Source organism: Ovis canadensis, chromosome 1 (assembly GCF_042477335.2).
Source record: "Ovis canadensis isolate MfBH-ARS-UI-01 breed Bighorn chromosome 1, ARS-UI_OviCan_v2, whole genome shotgun sequence".
Lineage (NCBI taxonomy): Eukaryota > Metazoa > Chordata > Mammalia > Artiodactyla > Bovidae > Ovis > Ovis canadensis.
The window spans coordinates 1119378-1145531 of NC_091245.1; the positions used below are offsets into that span (position 1 = coordinate 1119378).

The following is a 26154-nucleotide window of genomic DNA, read 5'->3' on the forward strand; positions in this document are numbered from 1 at the left end:
GTAACTCACTACACCCTCACCCTATAGGAATGTAACTTTACTTGGAGGGTGGTGCTTGGTTTAAGAAAAAACACCCTTGGAAGAAATAAGTTTTTTGGTTATCAGAAAGAAAGGATCATAAAATGTCAGCAGGTCTCACTCATGGCCAGAAGATGATGTACCTTTTTTATACATTTCTGTGAAGCACCTGATTTTGATAAAGGTCAGGACTGCTGACTCCCGCGTGACTCTATTCATCCCTATGTGTAACAAAAGGTATATAAGCAAACCCAAAAATAAAGAAATCGGATCAGTTTCCGGAAAGACTGATTCCCCTATGTCGCTTCTTTCTTGCTCCCGTTTTTCTGGTCGAATTCCCATCTTGGAGCATGGATGCTATTCCACGTAGACCAAGTTATCAGCCTCTTTTTCTCCACTAATCTTCCTACTACACTATCCTTTTCTAATCTCTCTATATCTGTGATTAAATATGTATTTTTCCAAAGACGCCGACTCCGTCTCCACCTTCAAATCACCCTGGATCCACTGGGGCTGGACCCCGGCAGTAGTCCACTGGAGAAGGGAATGGAAACCACTTCCATATTCTTGCCTTGAGAACCTTCAGTTGTGACCATAAATATTGACATCCAGTCCAGTGTCATTTGTTAAAAGATGGAGTGATCCACCACGAACAAGAGGACAAGAAACGTGTGAGGGACCAGGCAGGCTGCACACAGATCGGGAAAGGGAAGCAGGAGGCAGACTCCTGGCATCCAGGCCGCTCCCAGACGCGCGAGGGCCCTCCGTCCTGGCATCGACGGTCAAGACGATGAAAGGAAAGATAACTGGTGTGCTGCCGGGCCAGCTCCGCGAGAGCAGCCAGCACCCCACGCGGCTGTGGCCTCTCACGGCTGCCGCACTCAGGGTTCACCTTCTGTCCCTAAAAATGCAGACACTGACCATCAGTCGGACTGCGGTCCCCACGGTCTGTGCCCACAGGGGTGGTCAGAGGGAATGGGGCTGTCTGACCATGTGGAGGCGCCCTGAGAACCTGCGCCCCCAACAGACACCACAGAGACCGACTCCACAGCCTGAACCGGGACTGGGACACCAACGCCAAGCTGGAGAGACACGGCGCTAAGGACATAATACAGAAAATACCCGCTACAAGTGTGTGGTGCAGAGTTTCCGTTTTTCCAATTGGTCTCCAAAGCAGAGCTCGTCTGCAAGCTTAGACATAAGCATATTGTCAAAAACTTACATAAACAAAAGTACCATTAAAAATTCTGTCTGGATGGAAACGGGCTACAGAAGCTTCACTAACAAAGTGCTTCTTTATTCTTTGTCTGCGAAGTGCGGGAAAATGCTTCTTGACAATGCTTGACTCCGTCCTTCCACTTGTTTGTTCCATGTGCCCTTTGCAGCTCGTTTGCCGAATGACAGGACCTCCGTCTTTGCTCCTGTTACCAAACCCACGTCTCCACTGTGAGCCCCAGGACGTATGGTTTTTCCGTCTAATAATTAGATCAGTCCCAGACTTCTGCTTGTGAATCACAGGGCACAGCCACCGTGACTTCGTGACCCAGAGGCAGCTGGAGCCCCTCGCACTGCAGACCCTCTGAAAGGCCAGCAGCGCTTCTGCCAGGCGCTGTGCCCTTGCTCCGAAGCCCGTTCGAGCCGGAGGGTCTCTGGGTTCCTCAGGCGCCGTGTGAGCAGGGCCCCTGCCCCCTGCGCTGACGGCTGCAGTCCTGGAGCCCCGCTGGAGCGCAAGGCCAGGGCACCTCCGCCTGCTCCTCGGGGAGGGAGTGTGTCCTCGGAGGCCACCCCGAGAGCTCTGCGTCCGTGGGCCCGCCGGTGCCCCTGCTCCTCCTCCGGCAGCTCCTCCAGCCACTCAGCGAGATGGGCTCCAGACCCCGCCCCGAACCTGCTACCCGTCCGGCGGTTCTGTTCCGGCCTCCCGTCCGGCCTCCCGTCCGCTCCCCGCGCGGTGACCCGGATGCACCTGCAGGCCCTGCCCTCTGACCCGCCGGGGACCTCACGGGAGGACGGCGGCCCCGCAGCTGGGGCCACGTATGCGGGGCGGGGCGGGGCCGCCGGCCGCCCTGGGCTCTGCGGTGCGCCCTCCCGATTCCCAGTGAGTTTCCGCTGGCAGAGAACCGTCCCGCGTCTCCCAGTTCAAACAGCGGACGGCACAGCCTAGAGCGGAGCGCTTAGACTGGGGGGAAGCCAGGTCCACAGCGAGCGCCTAAGTCCAAGCGCAGGCGTCAGCACGCCGCTGCTGGCCCAGGCGAGGCTTAAACCTGGCCCGCCCAGACGTCTGCTCCACGGGCCCCTACTCCGGCCCAGCCACCTCCCAGCAGCTCCAGGACCAGGGGTGGGGCTGAGTGTCCCGACCGGTCCCCGAGGGTGCGGGGCTGCGGTGGGGGCAGGGAAGAGCGAGAAGGGAGCCCGTCTCCCTACAGGAGGCGGGAAGGCCCGTCCCGCTGCCCCAGCAGAGCTGAGGCTCAGCACACAGCGCGGGGCGGTGAACGAGGCCTGCGCGTCCCCACGTCTTCACACAGGTTATATCACTGGTGGCAGCCAAGGAAGCAACCTGCTGTCTCTCTGATGGGTTTCAGTCGCGGGGCGATCCACCCGCGATGTTTTTATTCTTTGTCTTTAACTCGGCAGCAGAGGAAAATAAGACGGAGGGTGTACGAAGCTCAGCCGTGGGTCTCCCGGCCAGGCGAGCCCCTTGGGCGCTCCTCTTCTTTCTTCCGCATACACAGGAGGCCCAGCTGGTGTGCCGGTCCCGACGTGAGTGCACTTGGGGAGCCCACTGCTCCCCTGCTCACCCCCCACAGCCCCGCAGAGCAGAGGCCTGCTTGCAACACCCAACTGCGGGCTTTAAAAACGCCACTGGTATTGATACTGATCAGCCTGGAACTTATGCACCGACAACCAGGAAGGAGCAGATACTTATCGCCAAACTCCTGAACAGAGGTGTGGACCCAGGAAGCAGGAAGACGGATCCCGGATGAACAGAGGGGAGGTGGCGACCAAACCCAGAACAACTTCACATAAATGAAAAATGAAGACCCTTCAAAAGGTCAACAGAAGAAGTCAATGTATTTATAAAATGAGATTTCCAAGAAAAGAAAAACAACTAAAGAATAAAAGGGAAAATAAAAGTTCCCTCCAGAAATTAGAGATCAGCAGGCAGCCTGAACTGAATGGGTGAGGCCCGCGTGGGCATCAGCTGGATGACAGACAGGCATTCCTGCGGAGCTGGAAGACAGCCCAGATTCAGGGCCATGTCCAGGAGGGGAAGGTGGGGAAACCCTCTCCTGAGGACAGCAGAGCAGACTTGCATTTCCTCAGCCTCTTGCTGGAATCACTGAAAATGAAGAAAGAAAACTCCTTTCACTGCCACAGTAGTGGTATTTCTAGCACAATTTTTTTCAAAACGAAGCCAATTTATCTGTTTTTGTCACTTGTGATTTTGGTGTCATGTCTAAGAAACTACTGTCTAACCTGAGGCTGTGAAAACTTACTTCTATGTCTCCTCCTGGGAGTTCTACAGTTTTATTAGTAACTCCGACATTGAGGTCACTGGCCCATTTTGAGGATTTCTTGTGTGTGGTGAGGCAGAGGTCTGACTTCACGGAAGGATTTATTTCTGGGCTCTCAATTCTGTTCCACTGACTATGCGGTCGTCCCTGGTATCCACGGACCCTGTGGATCCGCAGATGCTCAAGGCCCCGAGGGGCCCTCCGGGTCTGCAGGTTATGTGTCCACGGTTTGCCTGTGGTTGGGTGAGTCTGCAGCCACAGGGCGTGGCCTGGATCGCTGTCACAGTCCAGCCGCTCGTGTGTGGGATCTCCAGCTCTTCTTTTTCGAGATTGTTGTTGGTGTTCTAGGTCTCTGAATTCCCACAAACGTCTTAACACCAGCTTGTCAAATTCTGCGAAAGAGCGGGGGTCTCACAGGGTCACGGTCAATCTGCAGGTCATTGGTGGGTACTGCCCTGCTAGCAGCTGTACGTCAGCTGATCCACGAAGATGGAACATCTTTCCACTGGTTTATGTGGGTGCTTCATTTCTTTCAGTGGCCTTGTAGTTGTCAGTGCCCAAGGCTCTGTTTCGTTTTTAGCTACCAGTTTTGCTGCAGCTCCAATGCGTTTGGGACTGAGCTGAGCTGGCCCTGGTGGTCGTCAGGATTGGGTCACTCCAGAGGGGTGGGGAATGGGGGCGAGACATACGGCAGGACCCCCGGGCTCCCACAGCTGAGCTGCAAGCTCCCTTCCCTGCCTCGGCTAGAAGCACGAGGGACAACTGCAAATAAGCAGTTACAAGACACTGTAATAAGCACCGCCCGTTAATGCAATGCCAGTGAATATGCTCTCCAAGCCAAATCTTTAATTTTAATCTTTAGCCATTCATTGAAGGGAAAAAGAAAGCCCAGCTCAGTTCCTCCTGACATTTGATTCTGGCATTTAAAACTCATCTTTAAAGATCATGTTTTTCAGAGACACAGAGTGAGAGTCATTGAACTCGTTTTAGTTGCATGGAGGCATTTCCCGCCCCGCAATTAATAGAGCTTTTCAGAGAAAACGCCGCTCTTGTTCTGTCACAAATCAGTACTTCTGGTAGACAAACACAAAGGCAAATGGACAGAGTTGATTGTTTTAGGATGTTACACATATTAGTGTGTTTAGTTTTTAGGAAAAAAATGCAATGTTAAAAATGATGAATATTTTTATAGCTGGATTCAACATAAATGCCACTGTGATTTAAGTTTCAAAATAAAGGAAAATGGATAGATAATACAAAAGCGAGGATAATTTGACTATATAAATTAAAAAAAAATCACTGGATGGTAACTTAATTAGAAACTTATTGTGCTTGAGAATTTGCAATTTAAAAAAAAATTATTTATTTTTGAAATCTCTGCCGTGTCCGGTCTTCGTTGCTGCTCCTGGGCTTCCTCCAGGCGAGGCGAGCACGGGCTCTTCTCTGCCCCGGTGTTCAGGCCTCTCACTGCGGGGGCTTCGCGTTGCCGAGCACAGTCTTCTAGAATGCTCAGACTTCAGCACTTGCAGCTCCAGGCTCCAGAGCACGGGCTCAGGAGCTGTGGTGCTTGAGCCTGGCCGCCCTGCAGCATGTGGAATCCAGACCAGGGATCAAACCTGTGTCCCCTGCGTTGGCAGGCAGATTCTTAACCGCTGGACCACCAGCAAAGCCCCTCACTGCCTTTTCACTGCTTTTATTTTGTGGGTTAAAACTACAGATTTCCCCTTTAAGAAATTAGCAGTTGACCATCAAGGAGCATATGTTTTCAGGTTCTTTTAATTTTTCCCCAAGAATTTTATTCTTTTTTTGATACCATTGTAAATTCAACTGTTTTCTTAATTTTATTTTGGGATTGTTCATTGCTAATGTGTTGAAATATAATTGATCTCTATATATTGATCTTGTATCCTTCAGCCTTAATGAATTTGTTTAGCAGTTTTAAATATGGAGAGTGAAAAAGCTGGCATAAAACTCAACATTCAGAAAACCAAGATCATGGCAGTGGTCCCATCACTTCATGGCAAATAGACGGGGAAACAATGGAAACTGTGACAAACTTTATTTCCCTGGGCTCCAAAATCACTGCGGACGGTGACTGCAGCCATGAAAGTTGAAGATGCCTGCTCCTTGGAAGAAAAGCTGTGGCAAACCTAGACAGCATATTAAAAAGCAGACATATTATTTTGCTGACAAAGGTCCATTAGTCAAAGCTATGGTTTTTCCAGCAGTCATGTATGGATGTGTAAGCTGGAACATAAAGAAGGCTTAGCACGGATGAATTAATGCTTTTGAACTGTGGTGTTGGGGAAGACTCTTGAGAGTCCCTTGGACTGCAAGGAGATCCAGCCAGTCAATCCTAAAGGAAATCAATCCTGAATATTCATTGGAGAGACTGATGCTTAAGCTGAAGTTCCAATACTCTGGCCACCTGATGCAAAGTACTGACTCCTTAGAAAAGACCCTGATGCTGGGAAAGATTGAGGACAGGAGGAGAAGGGGACGACAGAGGATGAGATGGTTGGATGGCATCACTGACGCAATAGACATGAGTTTGAGCAAGCTCCGGGAGATGGTGAAGGACAGGGAAGCCTGGCGTGCTGCAGTCCATGGGGTCACAGTTGGACATGACTGAGCAACTGAACAACAACAACAAATAGTTCTAATAGTTTTTTGGTAGATTCCTTAGAATTTCCCACATTAAAGGTAATGTCATCTGTAAACAAGAGATGGTTTCACTTTTTCCTTTCCAATATGGATTCCCTCACTTCATTTTTTCTTACTCTTTCCCTTGTTTTAATTGTCCTGGCTGGAACTCCCAGTACTGCATAACTTAAAAATTCCCTGTATCTCAATTTCCTCAATTATAAAACAAAAACTAATAATAATGCTGCTAATGGTTAAGCGTGAACTTCCAGATGTTGGTTTTAGAAAAGGCAGAGGAACCAGAGATCAAATTGCCAACATCCTCTGGATCATCGAAAAAGCAAGAGTTCCAGAAAAACATCTATTTCTGCTTTATTGACTATGCCAAAGCCTTTGGCTGTGTTGACCATAATAAACCGTGGAAAATTCTGAAAGAGATGGGAATACCAGACCCCCTGACCTGCCTCTTGAGAAACCTGTATGCAGGTCAGGAAGCAACAGTTAGAATTGGACATGGAACAACAGACTGGTTCCAAATAGGAAAAGGAGTACGTCAAGGCTGTATAAATTGTCACCCTGCTTATTTAACTTATATGCAGAGTACATCATGAGAAACACCAGGCTGGAAGAAGCACAAGCTGGAATCAAGATTGCTGGGAGAAATATCAATAACCTCAGATATGCAGATGACACCGCCCTTATGGCAGAAAGCAAAGAAGAACTAAAGAGACTCCGGATGAAAGTGAAAGAGGACAGTGAAAAAGTTGGCTTAAAGCTCAACATTCAGAAAACTAAGATCATGGCATCTGGTCCCATCACTTCATGGGAAGTAGATGGGGAAACAGTGTCAGACTTTATTTTTGGGGGCTCCAACATCACTGCAGATGGTGACTGCAGCCATGAAATTAAAAGACGCTTACTCCTTGGAAGGAAAGTTATGACCAACTTAGATAACATATTCAAAAGCAGAGACATTACTTTGCCAACAAATGTCCGTCTAGTCAAGGCTGTGGTTTTTCCAGTGGTCATGTATGGATGTGAGAGTTAGACTGTGAAGAAAGCTGAACACCAAAGAATTGATGCTTTTGAACTGTGGTGTTGGAGAAGACTCTTGAGAGTCCCTTGGACTGCAAGGAGATCCAACCAGTCCACTCTAAAGGAAATCAGTCCTGGGATTTCTTTGGAAGGACTGATGCTAAAGCTGAAACTCCGATACTCTGGCCACCTCATGTGAAGAGTTGACTCATTGGAAAAGACTCTGATGCTGGGAGGGATTGGGGGCAGGAGGAGAAGGGGATGACAGAGGATGAGATGGCTAGATGGCATCACTGCCTCAATGGACGTGAGTTTGAGTGAACTCCCGGAGTTGGTGATGGACAGGGAGGCCTGGCATGCTGCGATTTATGGGGTCGCAAAGAGTCGGACACGGCTGAGCAACTGAACTGAATGGTTAAGCGGGAAATTAAATAATACATGCAAAGTGCTTTAGAACGCACTTGGAAGGTGGTAAGCACTCAATGTTGGTCATTAGATTGCACAAAAGAAAAATAGCAGAAGCAAATGATACAGAAAGGGTCAGAGTGAAAGAACGGTGTGGTTGTACCGGAATATGGCAAATAGCAAAAAGGGTGGGAGCGGGAACTTTACAGAAAACGTGGTCGAGTTTAGGCCAAAAAGATGACTGAGACCAGAAAGGAGCGTACCCTTTACAAGGAGAACAGCGCTACGGCCACCAGCACTAGCAACACAGAGGCTTCAGGAGGCGGGAGGAGAAGAGACACGCACGCGTGAACACAGGGAGACGCTTGGTGGCCGGTGAGTGACGGCACGGTGAGCCTGCGCCCTCGCACACGCACAGCTGATCACCTGGGAGGCGGAATGGGCAACAGGCCAAAGTGTCAAAGACATTATTTCTTGGTTGTAGGAGAAAAATGCGTTTACCTTTTTCCCCTCTGTACTGAACTGACTGAATTTTTTACAGGGAGCATGTATTCATTTTATAATTTGAAAAAAGTATATAAAAAACTTTCTGCAGTGGAAAAGGCAAAAATAAGAAACCCAGTATGAAACACTACTACTTTATAAATTCAGTTGACCTGCATAGATAAAAATAAGAGCATTAATTCTAAACTGTAAAAATTCACAGCAATAAAGTTTGTTTTTTTCTGAAACAAGCTTGCCCTCCTCCAGCACTCTGAGGTCTCTCCCAATTTGATTCCACTAAATAAGGAAAAACTGAAGCCCCTTTGCAGAACCTGTGTTCTCAGCAAGAGCACCAAAGTCTCTTGAGATGTCTTTTTTACTCTTTATGTTAGTATGCTAACAGTCCAACTTTATCTCAGTACTTATATATAATTTATAGTTTCATAATACAATTTGGATTCTTTGCTACATTTAGGATATGTTTCTAATTTTTTATACAGTTTTAGGATAGATGTTGGATTGATGTAAATCTAAGCCAGGGGCAAACAGCTGTAAAGCTGACTCTCCTTGATTTAATATGCTTGATTTAAAGGGGCCCATGTTCCAACATATTTTTCAGAAGGAAAGCAACATCTAGAGCCTTAAAGTGATTTTTAAGTTGTCTTCACTGAAAATGACTGCAGCCATGAAATGAAAAGATGCTTGCCCCTTGGCAGGAAAGTTATGACTAACCTAGACAGCATATTGAAAAGCAGAGACATTACTTTGCCAACAAAGGTCCATCTAGTCAAGGCTATGGTGTTTCCAGTGGTCATGTATGGATGTGAGAGTTGGACTTTAAAGAAAGCTGAGCACCAAAGAATTGATGCTTTTGAACTGTGGTGTTGGAGAAGACTCTTGAGAGTCCCTTGGACTGCAAGGAGATCCAACCAGTCCATTCTAAAGGAGATCAGTCCTGGGTTGTTCATTGGAAGGACTGCTGTTGAAGCTGAAACTCCAATACTTTGGCCACCTGATGCGAAGAGGTGACTCGTTGGAAAACACCCTGATGCTGAGAAAGATTGAAGGCAGGAGGAGAAGGGGACGACAGAGGATGAGATGGGTGGATGGCATCACCGACTCAATGGACGTGAGTCTGAGTAAACTCTGGGAGTTAGTGATGGACAGGGAGGCCTGGCGGGCTGCAGTCAATGGGGTTGCAAAGAATCAGATACAACTGAGCAACTGAACTGAACTCACTGAGAATTACTTCAACAGGGAAAAAAAAAGCTTGTCTTCTGCTACAAAAATCTAACTTCATTAGATTCAAATATCAAAATATGCAAAAAAGCACAAGGTCACATATTAGTGGAGTAAACATATGCAAAAAATATAATTATGAGAAAACACTATAAATGTCTAAACTTAGAACAGTAAGAAAGGATGTATTTTTCATAATTAGGAATGTGAGAGTTACTTTAAAGAAAGATATCTTAGGCTGGACAGTGAAACTGGGATGGAAGTCTACACAGAGGCTTCTGAAGAGAGCGCAACCCAGGAGGGGGTTTGGGACCGAGGGCTGAGCAAGAAAATGTCAGTTTGATTTTCACCAGAAAACAGCCCTTGCGGGCTGGCTGGATCCTCATGGCCACGGTGGGAAAATCAAGTCGGGTTATATAAACTACAGGATTAAATGCACAAAAGCACAACACGTGTGCAGAGAACACCCCAAAGTCACACAAACTACATAAACATGCAAAAGCACAACACGTGTGCAGAGAACACCCCAAAGCAGTCCAACAACAGTGTGGAGGTGCCTACGGACGCTCTTTATGTCTCTCTTTAATGACTAGTCAAAATCTCGCCAAAAATAAAAGCCCAGAATTACTGCAACCCAGGAGTCAAGGAGCAGCGGGGTTTACAGCAGCCTCCGCGGCCCACAGCCCAGATGCCTGCCTGGCGTGCTTCCCTGTGAGGAGCTGGGGCTGCCAGCACGGGAGGGCCCGGGCCTCCCCGGGGACCCCTCCCCGGCGTCCTGTGCACACTCTGTGCCCCACAGTGCTGGTCCGTCCCCAGGCCTTCCTGTCTAAGGGGGACCCACACTCCTGCCCCATCCCCACTGCCTGAGGGCTCAGCTTCCCTGGTGTATCGGCTCACGGTCCACTGCGAGCCTGTGCCCGGGCTCCACAGCATCACCTCCCGAGAGCCAGGGCCCCTGGGCGTGGCTCAGAGCCACGCTGGCGGCCTGCGCAGGCGTCCAGTCCGGGGTAGACATGCCTCGTGTGGATGTGTCCTGTCCTTCATTCCTGCTTCTTCACCGTAAGCTGTCAGCTGCTGTGTCTCCAATATCCCGACTTGTTCTTTTTACTTCAAATACAATATATTTAGTATTTCTCCAACCATCAAATTCCTGTTTTTTTAAAAACTTCTAATATGATGTAGAAAAATTTGCAAATCACATATTTGATAAGGGGTTAAGATCCAGGATATATAGAGAAATTTTAAACTCAACAACAGAAAACCAAACAACTCAATTAAAAAATGGGCAAAGGACTTGGACAGACATTTATCCAAATAATATATACACACACAAGTAATATATACACACACAAATAATATCCTATCTAAATACACACAAATGGCCAATAAGCCCACGAAAAGATGTTCAGCGTCTCTGATCATCACGAAATGCAAAGCAAAACCACAGTGAGATGCCATCCCCGATCTCTCAGGATGGCTGCTATCAGAAAAGGAAGGAAGGAGCAGAGAAAGAGCGGAAGGAAAAATTTGAAAGGAAGAGAAAATAACAAGCGTTGGCAAAGACATGAAGCAGTGAGAAACCCTCTGCGCTGTGGCTGAGAAAGTGAAACGGCGCTGCAGCACCGTGGAGACCAGTGTGGAGGGCCCGCCAGCGCGCCCCTGATGGCTCAGCTGGTAAAGCACCCGCCTGCGATGCAGGAGACCCCGGCTCGATTCCTGGGTCGGGAAGATCCCCTGGAGAAGGGATAGGCTACCCACGCCAGTGATCCTGGGCTTCCCTGCTGGCTCAGCTGGTAAAGCACCCGCCTGCGATGCAGGAGACCTGGGCTCAATTCCTGGGTCGGGAAGATCCCCTGGAGAAGGAAAGGCTGCCCACTCCAGTATTCTGGCTGGAGAATCCCATGCACTGTATAGTCCCTGGGGTCACAAAGAGTCAGACTGAGTGAATGTCACTTTCCAACGATTACAGCACAACCGCACGACCCAGCACTCCCAGCGTGGGGGAAACAGACAAAGCGGAAGCAGCGTCTTGAGGCAATGTCTGCACCCCACGTCCAGAGAGGATAAAACACGGAAGCCGCCCAACTGTCCCTCAGCATCTGACCGGCTCAGCAAAGTGTGCTCCGTCCACACCGCGGGACACCATCAGCCCAGAAAGGAGCGAACCTTGACCCCACGTGCTTGAGAACAAGCACATGATTCCGCCATGCTCACGAGGTGCTCACAGGAGAAGAGTCACAGGTCGGGGGGCGGGGGTGTGAGTGTTTCCTGGGGACGGAAGTTCAGCATCACAGGAGGAAGCGTGACGGGGACGACAGCGGCGTGCACACACCCGGTCCCACCAAACTGTGCAAGGAGAAACGGCGGGCGTGCTGCGTCTCTGATGCACGCATCACACTGAAAACAGTGTTGGCCACACACACCCACACACACACAAAATCCCTCAAAACAAAATCCCAAACGGCTAAGCTTGATAAAACTGTGTCTACAAACCTCACTCCTGCCTCTTAACCTGGAGATGGTATGAAAACCGTCGCGGGCACCCGCCGCTGGGCAGGGCTGTGTGAGGCGCTCCTGCCCATTGCGGCCCCGGGGGCCACACACCCCCGGCTGATGCAGAACCCCCACTCCAGATACCTGTCTAAAGGGAAAACGCGGAGCGGGCGTGAGGAGTCACTGAAGAAACTGAAAGCCAGAAAGCTCCAAAGACGTTAAAACCTTCAGGAGAAGTTGCATGGAAACACGCAGGTAGTATGCTAAGTCTGAAGAGAGCCTACAAGCGTGTGTGGTCCAATTCTAGGCGTGCTGAGCTAAGGCACGGGCAGAGGCTGGGGGCACCTAGACGCTGTGCGTGGCTGCCCCCGCCCGGGGCGCCCCTTGGCTGTGGGCCTTCCAACACCCTTATTGTTCTACAACGAACACACACGACTTGCACGAACTTGGTGTCGGCTGTGACCCAAACAGGCAGCGTCGGGAGCCCCGCGTGCCATCCTGGCTAGTCTCCAAGGTGCCAGCTGTGAGCGCTTCACTGGGGCGAGGCTGGGGTTCAAGGTTAATCCTGGGGGACACGCTGGTAGGGAAACAGTGAAATGAACTCAAAAACCACAAGCTGCAAACACCATACAAGTGGAGACCCAGCATGCGCTCTGTGAGAGGGCACGACAGCTGGTGCCTGCACTCAGCTTTCTGGAGAACCTCAGCGACTTCCTCCAACTGAAAGGAATCAGTGACTCAGTTAAGTCCCTTAAGACAGAGCAGGAATCATGGGCCCAGTATGACCTAGAAAATCCAAGAAGCCGAGCATTCATGGGCCTGGGCAGGGCGGAGACGGGCACGCCCCTCAGCTACAGGGGCCACGCTGGGGACACCCGCGCACGTGCACACGTGTGGGCCACGCACACAGGAATTTCCTCAGCGGCCCTGCCTCTAACGTCCAGACAGTGTTCACCACGAGCAGAGCAGGTGCTAGCTCAGATGGGGGCAGGGGAGGGTGCTGGGCGGCTGCGCGGAGGCCTGCGGGGAGACCCCAGGCCGTCCCGCCCCAGCTGGTCCACGCGGCCCACACAGGCGCAGACAGGCGCCCACACGTCAGGACAGGCCCTGAGCAGAGCTGCACCCACACTTGGAACATACGCTGCCGCGAGCCACCCCGGCTGAGACCTGCCTCTTGGTCCCAAGCTGCCCCACCCAGCGTCCTTAGGGAGAGAGAAGGCAGCTTGCCCCCCTCGGGGAAAGGGAACTGCGGGGGACAAGCTGCAGGCCAGGTGACCCCGCAGAGGCCCAGGCAGCTGGGGAGGGCAGGGGGAGGCTGAACAGAGCGGCCACCTGCAGAGCAATCTGCAGCCGCGCCAGCTCAGCTCTCCCAGCTCAGCTCTCCCGGGCTCCCCGGAACAGAGGGCTTCGGACTCTTCCTGGTCAGAAATGAGTGCCACGTGGGGAGAGCAAGGGTTCTGGGGGCAGTGTGTGAAGCCAGGGTAGGGGCTCACAGGCCAGATGCGTCACCGGGCCTCCACTCCACCTCTGCCACCCATCTCCTGCCAGGGTGGCCAAGGACACAGGCCCACTGGGTGTCTCAGGTCCTCGGGACAGCTCCCAGGTGCAGACACCCGTCAGCACGCGTCCTTCCTAGGACCCTCTGCTGAGACACCGAGACAGTGGCTGTTCTCCACAACGCAGCGCGGGGCCGCGTTCCCCGGGGGCCGCCTCCAGGCTCTCTTCCCTCTGCCGCTGGTCATCCTCACTGGCCCATCCGACAGAGTGCACGTGCCAACCCGCAGGCGTGCGCGAGGGCAGGCGTGCGTGTGCAGGCGTGCGCACATGTGCAGGCGTGCGCACATGTGCAGGCGTGCGCACATGTGCAGGCGTGCGTGTGCAGGCGTGCGCACACGTGCAGGCGTGTGCACACGTGTAGGCGTGTGTGTGCAGGCGTGCGCACACGTGCAGGCGTGCGCACACGTGTAGGCGTGCGTGTGTGCAGGCGTGCACGCCCATGTGTGTTGGTGCTTCGATGCCACAGCTGGGGAAACGTCCACACCCCTGGCCCATCTCATCCTGCCACATTCCTGGGCTTCAGGGCTGAAAACGGAGACCAGCTTTCTAAAACCAAATGACAGGTTTCCAGAGCTGGCAGGACCACACGGAGGCTGCGTGGGCTGGAGACACAGGGCTCTGGGCGAAGCCTGCACTATCCCCACCTCAGAAGCTGAATTACTGGCTTCTCCTGAGATCAGACCAAAATGAGTTCTGAGGCGGTTTCTCTGCCATATTCAGGGTGTGCGTGCGGGACCGGCGACAGACATCTGGCCGTGGTACTCTCTGGAATTCTGGCTATGTCTTCCTGGCCAGAAAGAAAACATCAAGTTTTTACTGGAACAGCAACTTCAAGTCTTGCAGAATGGGACTTCATGACCAGCGTCTGTCCTCCTACTTGTCCCATATTCAAGCCAAAGCTTTTGCAATTCACAGAAAAGGAAGCCCATTCTGGAAATTCTGAGTGTGTTAGGAAACAGGGAACATGAGCAAGCTTCGTGTTCACTGGCCCCCACCCCCAGCTGGCAGCAGAGGCGGGCACTCACTCCGGGAAGAGGTGCCCCTGCCCAACTGCGCCCCAGATGGTTCTTTCAGTCCCCAAGTAGCACTCTGCCCACAGAGCAGGCAACAGGGAAGCGACGGCTGACCTCGGGCCCTGACTGGCCAGTGAAGGGCCTGTTCTGTGCCCGCCCCACCCCCCCGACGCTGCACCCACGGCCCGGGGGAGGCCCTGCAGGGCGCCCGCCGACAGGGCAGGGAGCTGGGCATTGTTCACTGCCTGCCTCTGTGTGCACGGCCAGGGGCCTGGCACGGCCTCCAGACAGCTCCTCTCATGGATGAGAACAAAGACTTCCCGGAGCCGAGGCCAGATCTCTAATTTAAAAACCATGGAATTCAGTTAATTAACTGAAAACAAATCATGGCTTTGCTAGATCAAAAAGTTGGCCGCTGACCGACCGGGAAGCTAAGAATGCTATCGATAAATGCCCGATGTTGCTTAAAATAAGTCACAGCTGAAGCTCCACCCTGCATTCATCAGACAGACTTCTGCCTCCTCCGCCCGCCCTTCTACATGAAACAGAGATGTTTCAACTAGTAACTAGTAAGAACCATAAAGCACATCTTGCTCCATCATCTTACCTGACTGTAATAAACTTAAGTTTGTTGCACAAGTGAGCGTCATGTGTGAAGCTACTCATAGATACTGGCAGCTGTTACTTATGACACATGAGCTGAAAATACAGTGTCAGTAAACGGTCCTACTTCTATAAATTTGCTGCTGCTGCTAAGTTGCTTCAGTCGTGTCCAACTCTGTGCGACCCATAGACGGCAGCCCACAGCCTCCGCCATCCCTGGGACTCTCCAGGCAAGAACACTGGAGTGGGTTGCCATTTCCTTCTCCAATGCTTGAAAATGAAAAGTGAAAGTGAAGTCGCTCAGTCGTATCCGACTCCCAGCAACCCCGTGGACTGCAGCCCACCAGGCTCCTCCGCCCATGGGATTGGCATGACCACGCTAAATGGAACTTCAGTATTTTCAGATATCACCCAAGGCAGCCCCTGCTGTCTGCCAGCCTCAGTGCCCAGGCCTGCAGGCCCTGTCTCTGGCCTGCTTTCCCTACGGTCCTCACCACTCTGGGGTATAGAGCTGCTCACTCCACGTGAGGTCATGGGCTCAGCAAGACGCGGAGCTTCACAATGACTCACCGTCAATCCAAGGAACCACCCCAAAAGGGGACTTTTTAATGGTACAATTCTCATATTTGGGGCTCAAAACCTTCCTTTCTTAAGCCATTAAGAATTTTAAAAATTTTAGCTGAAACCACAGTGAACCCACCACTTCAAACCCACCAGGACGGCTAGACTCAAGTCAGGTAATACTCAGTGCAGGTGAGAACGTGGAGAAACTGGAGGCCTCGCTGGTGGGAGGGAGACGGGGAGCCCCCCTGGAAGGCAGTGGGCCCCTGAGTGCTCACGCATGGGCAACAGCCCAGACACACAGACAAACGTGCCCCCGATGTGCACACGGCCATTCACAGCAGCAGTGTCCGCCACAGCCCGGGGGGAACGACCCCAGCTGACAGTGGAGCAGGAAACGGGCCTGTCGGTACCGTCCCGCCGCTCACACGGTTCGCCAAAGCTGCGGTAGGCAAGGCGTGAGCGGGGAAACGGGAAGAAAAGTCGAGGGGCCATAGGGAAGGCAGACACACTGCTTGCTCTCGTGGCTGTGCAGCGGACACGGCCGCAAGGCAACACAGGGCTTCTCGGGCGGGGCTTACACGTGTTTACATAGCAAATGTGACCCGCAGGCACGCGAGGAGGTGGCGACATGTACGCCTAGGGGCAGCGGACTCAGCTGTCACGGGCGGGAGCAAGACACCGTGCGGTGTTTGGCTGATTTTCTCTCTCCCCACAGGCGCCATGGAGTGTGATTCCACCAGCAAAAGGGAAACAGTACTGCCCACCGTGCCCCACAGAGGAGACCCTAACACACCACGCCTCGGGGAAGCCAGCCACAGAGGGCCTCGCACAACCCTCAGAAGCAGCCCACGGCGCTCACGTCTCGGGGGACAAGATGCGCGTCCCGGACGCTCAGAGGCAGGGCCGAGGGTGGAGCACTGGCAGGGAGGCAGGTGGCAGCTGCAGGGCGCCGGGGTCCCCGTGAGGATGGGACGCCGGGGAGCTGACCGTGGTGGTGGCTGTGTGCGGCTGTGGCAGAGCCGCCTTGTGCGCTCCACGCGGGCGGCCGTGCGGCTACGAGTGCCACACCTCAGTGAAGCTGCTCGGCGTGCGCACCGCTGCTCTGGAGACAGCAGCCCAGCTTCGGAGAGGCTGACTGTGGGGTGCCCGGGTGGCAGCATGGGGTCCAGGGACATGCAGGGGGCCCGTGGGTGGTGGGCGGAGCCGGGGCTCCAGGGGGAGGGGACAAGCTGCGGCCTGGGGGGCAGGGAGCAGGGCGGGGGCTGCCCGTGAGACTCGGCCTGGGGGGCTTCTCACAGAGGCAGAGACAACGCTTCAAAAATAACCAAACTGCTACCTGCATCCTCGGCCCCTGAGACGGAACCTTCGGCGTCCCCGTGGGCCTTGCCCACTGCACCACCGTCTGCACCAGGAGGGAAGGTCAGCATATCAGCCCTGCGGGCCCACAGACATGCCCCCGGGACACTCGGTGGGAAGTAAACCAAACGAGCACACGGGGTAGGCGTGGGCGGCCAGAGAGCACCCCCACAAACCGCAAGCGAGTCCCTAAGGCCAGAGGATGCTGCCACACCTCGAGAAACAAAGCCCCCCCCACCCCGGGAGAGAGCACATCCCCTGCCCAGCTCGTCTGCGCCCTGCCTGGCCCTGGGCCACACTGGGCCACATGTGGACGCAGCCTTGCTGCCCTGACCTGCCTTTAGCAGCAGAGCCTGGCTCCAGGCCCACGAGACCACCTCTGAGCTACCGAGAGAGGCCACTGGCCAGGGACCTCCCGCCAGGCACCCATGTCCACACCAGCCCCCAGCGCGGAGCAACCAGCGGGCCACAGCGAGCCTCTCAGGGCCCAGCCTGCTGGGTGAGGGGGTGGTGCCGGCGGGGCACAGGGGGTGGTGATGGGAGAGAGGGAGGGGGTCCGGGTGGAAGCCAGCCTCGACTCTGCGTCCTGGACCTGCGGGGGAAGGGGGCAGGCGGGCACACCTTCTCTGCAGCCCTTCCCAAGCAGCCCGAGAGGTGTGTCAGCAGCCAAGACACCAGCACCAGAGCCCCGGGACACTTTCTTCACAGAGACCGTGGTCCTGATCGCTGGCAACAGCTGTTGGGAAAGCCTCACGAGTGCTCCCCACTCCGCACACCTCTCCACCCCAGAGCCTGGATGGCTGGTGGCCTGCTTGAGCAGGGGGACACAGCGGAAGCTGCAGGGGTGAACCCCAGCCAGGACCTCACGGCTCCCACCCCGAGCACACGCCCATCCCCACGCCACGCCAGCTCGCTGGAGGGTGAGGGCCACATGCAGACAGCTTCCGGCTGGGCCTAGACTCAGGAGTGAGGTCGTGCTAGCCCCTTGGCCGGGCCAAGCCAGAAGACCCTCCAAGCCAGCACTCAGACGTGCAGGAAGCATTAAAAGTTCACTCAGGTTACTGAGCCCAGGGGTGGTTTGTTACTCAGCGAAGCTCACCGACACAGTTGTGGAGGATAGGGCACTAACAATACAACTCATTTACAAAAATACATTTTGAACTTTCGCTTCTCCTGAAAGGCGGACTTTAGGCACCACGGGCGCAACTTAAAAAGTTCCCTACCCAACTCATGACGTGCAACAGTAATGTGACTCTTAATTTCTGGACTCCGCCAAGTATCTCAAAATACCAAACATGACGGTTCTATCTGATCACAGGAAACAGCAATTTCAATTTATTAAGACTTTGACAAATTCGATATATTCTGAACCTTTATACAATCGAGTCTCTGATTTACAAGTGAATTTCCCAGAGAAGAATTACATCTTAGTTGTGACTCAGCAATAAATGTCTGCTTTTCTCCTTTTTTGAGCTTAGGTTTAGTTGATAAAGACTACTAACCAGGACCAAAAAAGATGCTCCAAAAGTAAACCCTAAATAATGCAAAATTCTCTTCTTTTCTCTCCTTCCTTCCCTCTTTCCTTTCTTTCAAACACCTAAAGCTCTTCTAAGCCTGCGTGCATGCTAAGTCGCTCAGTCGTGTCTGACCCTTTGTGACCTCACGGACTGTTGCCCACCAGGCTCCCTGTCCCTGGGCTTCTCCAGGCAAGAACACTGGAGTGGGTCGCCACGCCCTCCTCCCGGGACCTTCCTGATCCAGGGGTCACACCTGCGTCTCCCGCACTGGCGGGCAGACTTCTCACCACTGAGCACCCGGGAGCCCCCTCTGAAGCCTGGACCACAGCGAGTACGTTCACCACAGGGCAGCTTCATGGTGGAGATTCTTCCAAACACTGGGCTGGAAGAGACCTGGAAGCCCAGCTAATTCCCAGACTTTAACCGGTTCCTCCAGGTGACTCATCGGAGGACGGTGAGAAGGTGAGAGGGTGAGAGGGAGCAGAGAGCCGCCCGCTCCCCGGGGCGCAAAGGTGCCTTCTCCAGACTCCCTATCCTGCAAAGGCGGCCTCTTGCAACACAGGCGTGTCGCTGAAGGCGGACGGGCAGGTCCTGCCAGTTTCAGTTACCTGCCCGATTAAGTGATACTTGCTTTCTTCCTCAGGTGGGACCTAAGAACCTGCAGGGTCCAGACACTAGGCACCCAGGCGCCAGATGCCTGCCACGGAACATGTGAGCAAGAGCGGCCGGCCCTGGGCTCCGGGCTGGGGTGGGAGCGCCTGCTCCTCCCCGCGCTCAGCGCCTGCCTCGACTCTGCTCTCACAGCGCTTTCTGCAGGCAGGCTCCAGCTTCCTCCAGCCCCTCACGCCTGCCCGCCTTCTGTGCGGCCCCGACCTCCCCCCAAGCACAAGACAGCCTCTGCTCAAGGTAGAGTTCATTCTCACTCTAGTATGTCACATTAAGAGCAGGGGAATGCAGTCAAAGGTATTACTTTACACTAATAAAAAATACTAGAAAAAATGATTTATTTCTGCATTCCCTGGTAGCTCAGCTGGGAATCTACCTGCAATGCAGGAGACCCCAGTTCGACTCCTGGAAGATCCCCTGGGGAAGGGATAGGCTACCCACTCCAGTATTCATGGCCTCCCCTGGTGACCCAGACAGTAAAGAGTCTGCCTGCAATGTGGGACACCCGGGTTTGACCCCTGGGTCGGGAAGATCCCCTGGAGGAGGGCATGGCAACCCCCTCCAGTATTCTTGCCTGGAGAATCCCATGGACAGAGGAGCCTGGCGGGCTACAGTCCGTGGGGTTGCAAAGAGTCAGACAGAACTCAGAGACTAAGCGCACACACACACACTTATGAAAATGAGCAATTTTTTAAAAGACCATTCACTCTAATGCTATTTAGGAAATCAGAAAAAAATCTTTTCAAGCGTTTGCTATATTCAATTGTTTTTGCCAATATTATCAGCGCAAGCTACTACAGGGAATTTTCAAAGTAAAAGTGTTCTTACTGCTGACCCAGAAAAACGAGGTCTGTGCCAGGCTCCTCATGTGCGAGCGCTCAGCCCTCACCCAGCCACCCCGAGAAGCAGGGCCCGGAGTTGCCCCCACATGCAGACAAGGAAGTGGACACACGGCGATGCTGAGGGGCACCTCTCACCCAGCCACTGGGCCACCAAGACTCGGGAGCGGGCAAGCTGGTTCCTGCCCGCACCGCACGGCCCTCAGCCAGCCTCCCGAATGCCCACGTTGTGTCAGAAGCTTAAAGGAAACTCAGCAGAAGTCACTCTCCAGGCTCACTGTTTCCAAGCATTTTGTTACCCAGCTACTTGAGGCAACTTGATAAACAGGCAAAGTCTACTACCAGCAATGAGGAATCCGGCCCGTGACTTTCAGCTAGCATGAGGCACAGGCCCGTGGGCTTCTTACCTCGACGTCAAACAGCTCCACGGAGTCGTCCAGCAGCTGCACGCGGAGGTGCGTCCGAGCCGCTGGCCGCGCCACCCTCGCCGGGGGGCCCTGACCGGGCTCCAGGGTGCTGACGCCCGCGGGGGTCGCGGTGCCCAGGCGTGCCCCCGGGGTCTGCAGGACTCTGTATGTTCCTTCCAGCTCCCCCATTCCTCAGCAGCTGAGGAGTGTGCTGAAACAAACAGAAAACCCCAATCACCTTCAGTTACTTCAGTTTTAAAACATAAGAAAATTACTGGGTAGACCGGAATTCTCAGCACTGATTTTGCACCTCTGCGAGTCTTAAACTACCTCTAAACAGTTTAGAAAGATTATCTTCTCCTCATACACCGGCGGGGGGAGCACAGATGCCCGCCAGCAGCAGCCCCGGGACCAATGGCTCCTGGGTGTGTAGGCCGGGCAATGCCATCCAAAGGGGCCCCCTGGAGCAGGGTGGCCTACAGCCACCTGGCTCTCCTTCCCAGCCACCTCCTCCCACCCCCGGCCCAGAGGTCCAGGTGCTGCCCACACGCTGTGTGCATGGCCCAGGGCCTTCTAGCAAAGGTAGATGGGTGCGCACACCTTGGGTCATGGGTCCCCACCCCACCGACATGGAGGGGACAACGCAAGGAAGGTGGATGGAGATGCTGGGGCTGCCTTTGCCAGCCCTGCAAGCCCTGGTCTCTCAGCTGCATCTCCAGGCTGCAGAGGTGTCACTGGGGGTTCGGAGGAGACTCTAGACCCGGCGCCAGACCGCAGCGTGGCACACGCCACGGGGAGCCCCCGCCCCCATGGCAGCGGGGCACATGCCGCCGGGAGCCCCCACTCCGACGGCAGCGTGGCACACGCTGCGGGGAGCCCCCACTCCGACGGCAGCGGGGCACACGCCGCGGGGAGCCCCCACCTCTGCTGTTGCCAGCACTGCCCTGCCCCACCCCCGCAATAACCTCGCTGTCATCTCCACCCTCCGCGCCCTCCTCACCGATGAGGACGCTGAGGGTCTGAGAGGGTCAGAGGTGCCCCGGGAGGGGCCTGTGCCCTTCCAACCCTCCCTGCTGTGTGGGGAAAGGTCTCTAGCTCTAAGCTATTAAGTTGAAAAGAGCCCATCTCATCACTGTCTTTAACAATGAAAGACTAGGCTAAGTATCTGCTAGAATCTAGTAATACAGGCTTGCTTTCATTCGTCCTTATTAATAGTTACCTTCTACTTAACGGCAAATTCCCTTAAGTATGCCTATTTGTGTATGAAAGTCAATTTAAAGAAACACACTTAATGGTTAAACATGGTAAGACAAAAACAAATGCCAGATGTTTAATCAAGAAAGAATGCAGATGCCACAAAAATTATTTTAGTTTGCTTAATCATCTTGGAAAAGTCTTCGACTAGCCTGCAGTAAGTGCTTTGGAGAACTAACCTCACTAGGCCCCTGGGCCACTCCATTTCATGCCAGCTTCACTGCTGAGTTCCCTGGCCTTCTTTCTTTCAAGTTAATTTTGTTATCAAGACAAATTAACTCATGAAATTTTTATCTCTTGAATTAAGACAGAAAAGCTTCTCAGTGACCTGCTGCCTCCTGCTTAAGCCCTACTCCGCTAAGGCCTTCCCAACCGTCCGGTTGAGAACTGACTTGCACGTCTGGTTTATCAATAAGCAAACAGAAAATGAGTCAAGAGTGCTGGGAAATCGAGACGTGCACAGCACAAGCAGAGTGACGAGGCAGCTGGTCATCCTGCCGGACACAGCTCCCAGCCGGCCCCCGACACAAGCCAACGGCTCACCCCGCGCTCAGACCCAGCTGAGCTGCAAGGGCGGTTCGGGCTGGCGGTCACCGGCCGTCTTCAGAGCTCTCCCTCCAGGCTGCATGGCCCTGGGAGAAGTAATTCTTACTGCGGTTAACGTCACGGGCGTCAAAAGACACGCACTGCGTCAGGACACGAGGCACTGCGCAGGCCACGGGCGTGATCAGCGTGGCAGAGCCTGCTTCCGCATCACTGAGCGTGAGGTCCACGAGGTGCCGAGAACCATGACTGCGAGCGCTTTCGGTCCAGCTTCACAACCGTGAGGCGCTCCCGCGGAAGAAGGGTGTGAAGGAAGACGAGCCCACCTGCCAGCTGCCCCAGGTGTGCAGACAGGTGAGAGGGAGACGAGGTGGGCTCACAGAGCTCACCCACCACCAGAAGAGGCCCTTCTGAAACAAGTGGTGGGCACCAAGCGACCCTTCCCCTTTTAAGTAAAGCTGCAATTCTGAAGCAACATACACAGCCAAGGTATTGTTTTAAATCACTTCTGTCGTGTATTCCATTGTATAATTCTCATTTATATTTTTTCATAAAACATTTAGATGGAAAAAATTTCTTCAGGTTCTTCCCTTTGACTTATTACAAGAAAGTCATGTCTAAACACCTACTTCTCAAAAAAAAAAAAAAAAAAAAGCCAACAAAAAACCCAAATCAAGCAAGACTAAGCTGCTGTACTCATTCAGGCGAGGCACACAAGAAGAACATGCAGGGAGGCTATCCCGGAAGAGCCGGGGCTGGGGTCCCCTTGGGGGGCTGCCCCAGGGTGTGCACAGCGGCGACGTTGCAGGTGTGGCCAGCACAGCTCCCCTGCCCAACTGGTCACTGTCCCCGCGGTTCATCAAGCTGTGTGTTTGATCCATGCAGTTTTAACAGCGCACTGTAACACACTTTGCTGCTGCTGCTAAGTCGCTTCAGTCGTGTCTGACCCACACTAGATAGATGGAAAAACACTTTTCTTGGATCAAGGAATTCTAAAACATGGCCTCTGCATGTTTATAGGTCTTCTGAGCAGCAAGCTTCTGTCCCAGTCATAGCCGCCTGGTCAAAGGAAGACACCTACCCGGCTGAAGCCGAGACTGAGGATCACAAGACACCCTCACACCTGGAGGCTTACCTCAGGAGGACGACCCTCCTGAGAGGACCCGAGCCCATGGGCACCCTCCCGCGGACGTTCCAGGAGGGCTCTGCTTGCTATCACACATACCTCCCATTTAATGAGTACTCATCTTTTAGCTTAAGAAAACTCAGGAAGGAAGGAACTCAGAAAATCAGATGGAACCGCTAGGTTGCAAACAGCAGTCGACCTTGGTCTCACTCTGGAGTGGGCAGCTGTGACAGAACCCTCCCCGTAGGAGCATGAAGTTGCTTGTTCAACAGTCTTGCCTCAGCCTGACTGCTTCCTCTAGCCTGACCATGGGAAGAAAGGAAAAATGTATGCACGGAATCTGCTTTACATAAATTACAGCCGAACAGAAATTACTTTGTTTTGCTCTGTGTGCTTAGAAATAAACACTAAAAAGGCAAGAGTATGCAAACTAGATGAGACACACAGCAAGCGCTTCCCAGTCCTGCAGGCTCGAAAGGGCAGAGAGCGGCTCCTGTGCTGCCAGAGGCCTCTCCAGGGAGATCTCTTCAGGGGGATGTCTCCAGAGGGACCTCTTCAGGGGGATGTCTCCAGAGACCCTCTCCAGGGGGACCTCTTCAGGGGGATGTCTCCAGAGACCCTCTCCAGGGGGAACCTCTCCAGAGACCCTCTCTAGAGACCCTCTCCAGGGAGATCTCTCCAGAGACCCTCTCTAGGGAGACCTCTCCAGTGGGACCCCCTCCAGAGGGATCAGGGGAACCTCCTCAGGGGGACCCTCTCCAGAGACCTGGAGGGAATCTATCAAAATCCAGGGACTGACGAGGGACCCTGGTTCACTTTCTTTTCTTCCTCTAATTGAACAAAATGTTCTGCAGTCTTATTCCTAAAACTATTTCTGGTGGCTGGATACAATTTCCACCACTGACATCTAGTGTTACAAACTTGGCTCCTATATATTGTCATTTAATAATTAAAAAAAAAAAACCTTCAAAACCACCTTGTGATGTGTAATTTCCATTCTAAAGGAGCAATTCAGCTCAAAAGTCTGCCGAAGCTCTGGGTGACGACGTGTCGACTCAGGTTTGTAACAGAGGCGCCCCTGGGGTGGGGCAGTGACGATGGAGAAGGCTGTGCACGTCTGGAGTGGGGGCGTGTGAGAAATCTGTGGGACTTCCACTGGAGTTTCAGCTTCAAATTGCTCTAAAGAAGTCTATGTAAAAAAAAAAAAGGTCTGCTCCCCAGTTGCGTCCCCCTTGGCTGGCAAATGAGCGCGTGGCTCACTGGCAAGCGCAGCCCTCTGTCCTCAGCACAGGAAGCTGCTGAAATTTCCATCACGAGAGGAAGGCCTCTGTCTGCCTCTCTGGTATGAAGGTGGATAAGCAGGGTGCAAAGCGGGTGCATGGCACGTGGTTCTGGTGAAGAGGACCATGAACACACGCATTTGCTTCCATTCAAACAAGCACGCTGGAGGACGAATCGCCCAAACAACCGCCTCTGGCAGGGCGCTAGGGCTGGGAGGGCAGCTGCTTCTGGAGTCTGCAACGCTCATGCCTCAGGTCAACTGGGGAACCTCGTCGATGGTCTCACATTTGCAAAGTGCTTTTGCCACAAAACATAACCTGTTCTCAGAAGTAACACTGGGGGTGATGGCCTTGGGGGACAAAGTTCTGCTGACCTCAAGGTCTTTGTCCAGTAATTCCAATATCCGCATCATCTTAGCTGTAGCCTGTCTTCTCTCCTGCAAGCTGGTATTTCCCTGGTTCTATGCATGTCAGGTAATTTTGGATTGTGTCCTGGAGAGTTAAAATATTGTGTTGGACTTACCTCGTGATGCAGTGGGTAAGAATCCACCTGCCAGTGCAGGGCACGTGGGTTTGATCCCTGGTCCAGAAGATTTTACGTGCCACAGAGCAATTAAGTCCACGAGCCATCACTACTGAGCCTGCAGGCTCCGGGACCCACAGGCCGCAAGGCCTGAAGCCTGAGCACCTACAGCCTGTGCTCCGCAGCAAGCGAAGCCCCTGCAGCGAGACCCACACACCATGACGAACAGCAGCCCCGTGTGCCCGAACCAGAGGCCCTGGGCAGCAACCAAGAGCCAGTGTCGCCACAAGTAGGTAAACAAAACACAAGACATCGCACTGTGAGTCGCTGGCATCACTTAAATCCCACAAGATCGAGGCATCTCTGTTCAGCGGCACTGACCTTGCCAGGGCCGGGTGGAGGCCTCAGCATCAGCCCCACCTGCAGAGGCCCCATCCTCCCTGGGCACCATCCCCAGTGCCCGCCTGGCTCCCGGGCTGTGGGCTCCCCCTTAGCTGAGTTCCCACGGGCAAACGGTGCAGGGTCAGCCCCATGTAGGCACAGATCAGCGCTGGGCCCACAAATTCATCAGCAACTCTGGGGTCACCCCCTCAGGCCCCTTCTCCACAGCCTCACCCCCTCGGCCCCCTGTCCACAGCTCCCTGGCTTACTCCTCAGTTCTCCAGACAGAAGCCTGCAGCTGACGCCCTGCTCGCTGGGGGCTTCCCCGGCTGCAGGAGCGAGTAGAGCGCCCTGGAGTCACAGGCGTCTGCAGGCAACAGGCCTGGCCTGAGGACAGGGAGAAGGAGGGGGTACGGTGGCTGTCTCCCCATCTCTCTGGGACCCAAACTGGGCAGCTCCTCCTGCAGCCCTCCCGGTTTGCACCTGGAGCCCACCTCTGGGTTCTGGCTGCCCTGGGAGCAGTCTGCGGAGGCTGGGGGAGGTGGAGCAGGAGCAGGAGCCTCACTGCTCATGCGGCCGTACTGGCCGCCGTTTCCTCACGGCTGCTCCGCGCAGACGTGCAGCTCTGCAGCCAGGGTGGTGGGCAAGCCAGGGCAGAGGGGGCTTATGCCTCTTCCCAGAAACAGGACTCGACCTC

General features: G+C 53.6%; 1 protein-coding gene across 1 annotated transcript in view; it reads right to left on the reverse strand.

The window, feature by feature from the left end:
* The window catches only part of FARP2 (FERM, ARH/RhoGEF and pleckstrin domain protein 2), a 100971-nt gene that overhangs the window by 69230 nt on the left and 5587 nt on the right, over window positions 1–26154 (reverse strand). Inside the window, exon 2 of the mRNA XM_069583198.1 lies at window positions 20351–20561. Coding sequence (XP_069439299.1) covers window positions 20351–20539 — 189 coding nt within the window. The 5' untranslated portion in view covers window positions 20540–20561. The remainder of the gene's footprint in view (window positions 1–20350; window positions 20562–26154) is intronic.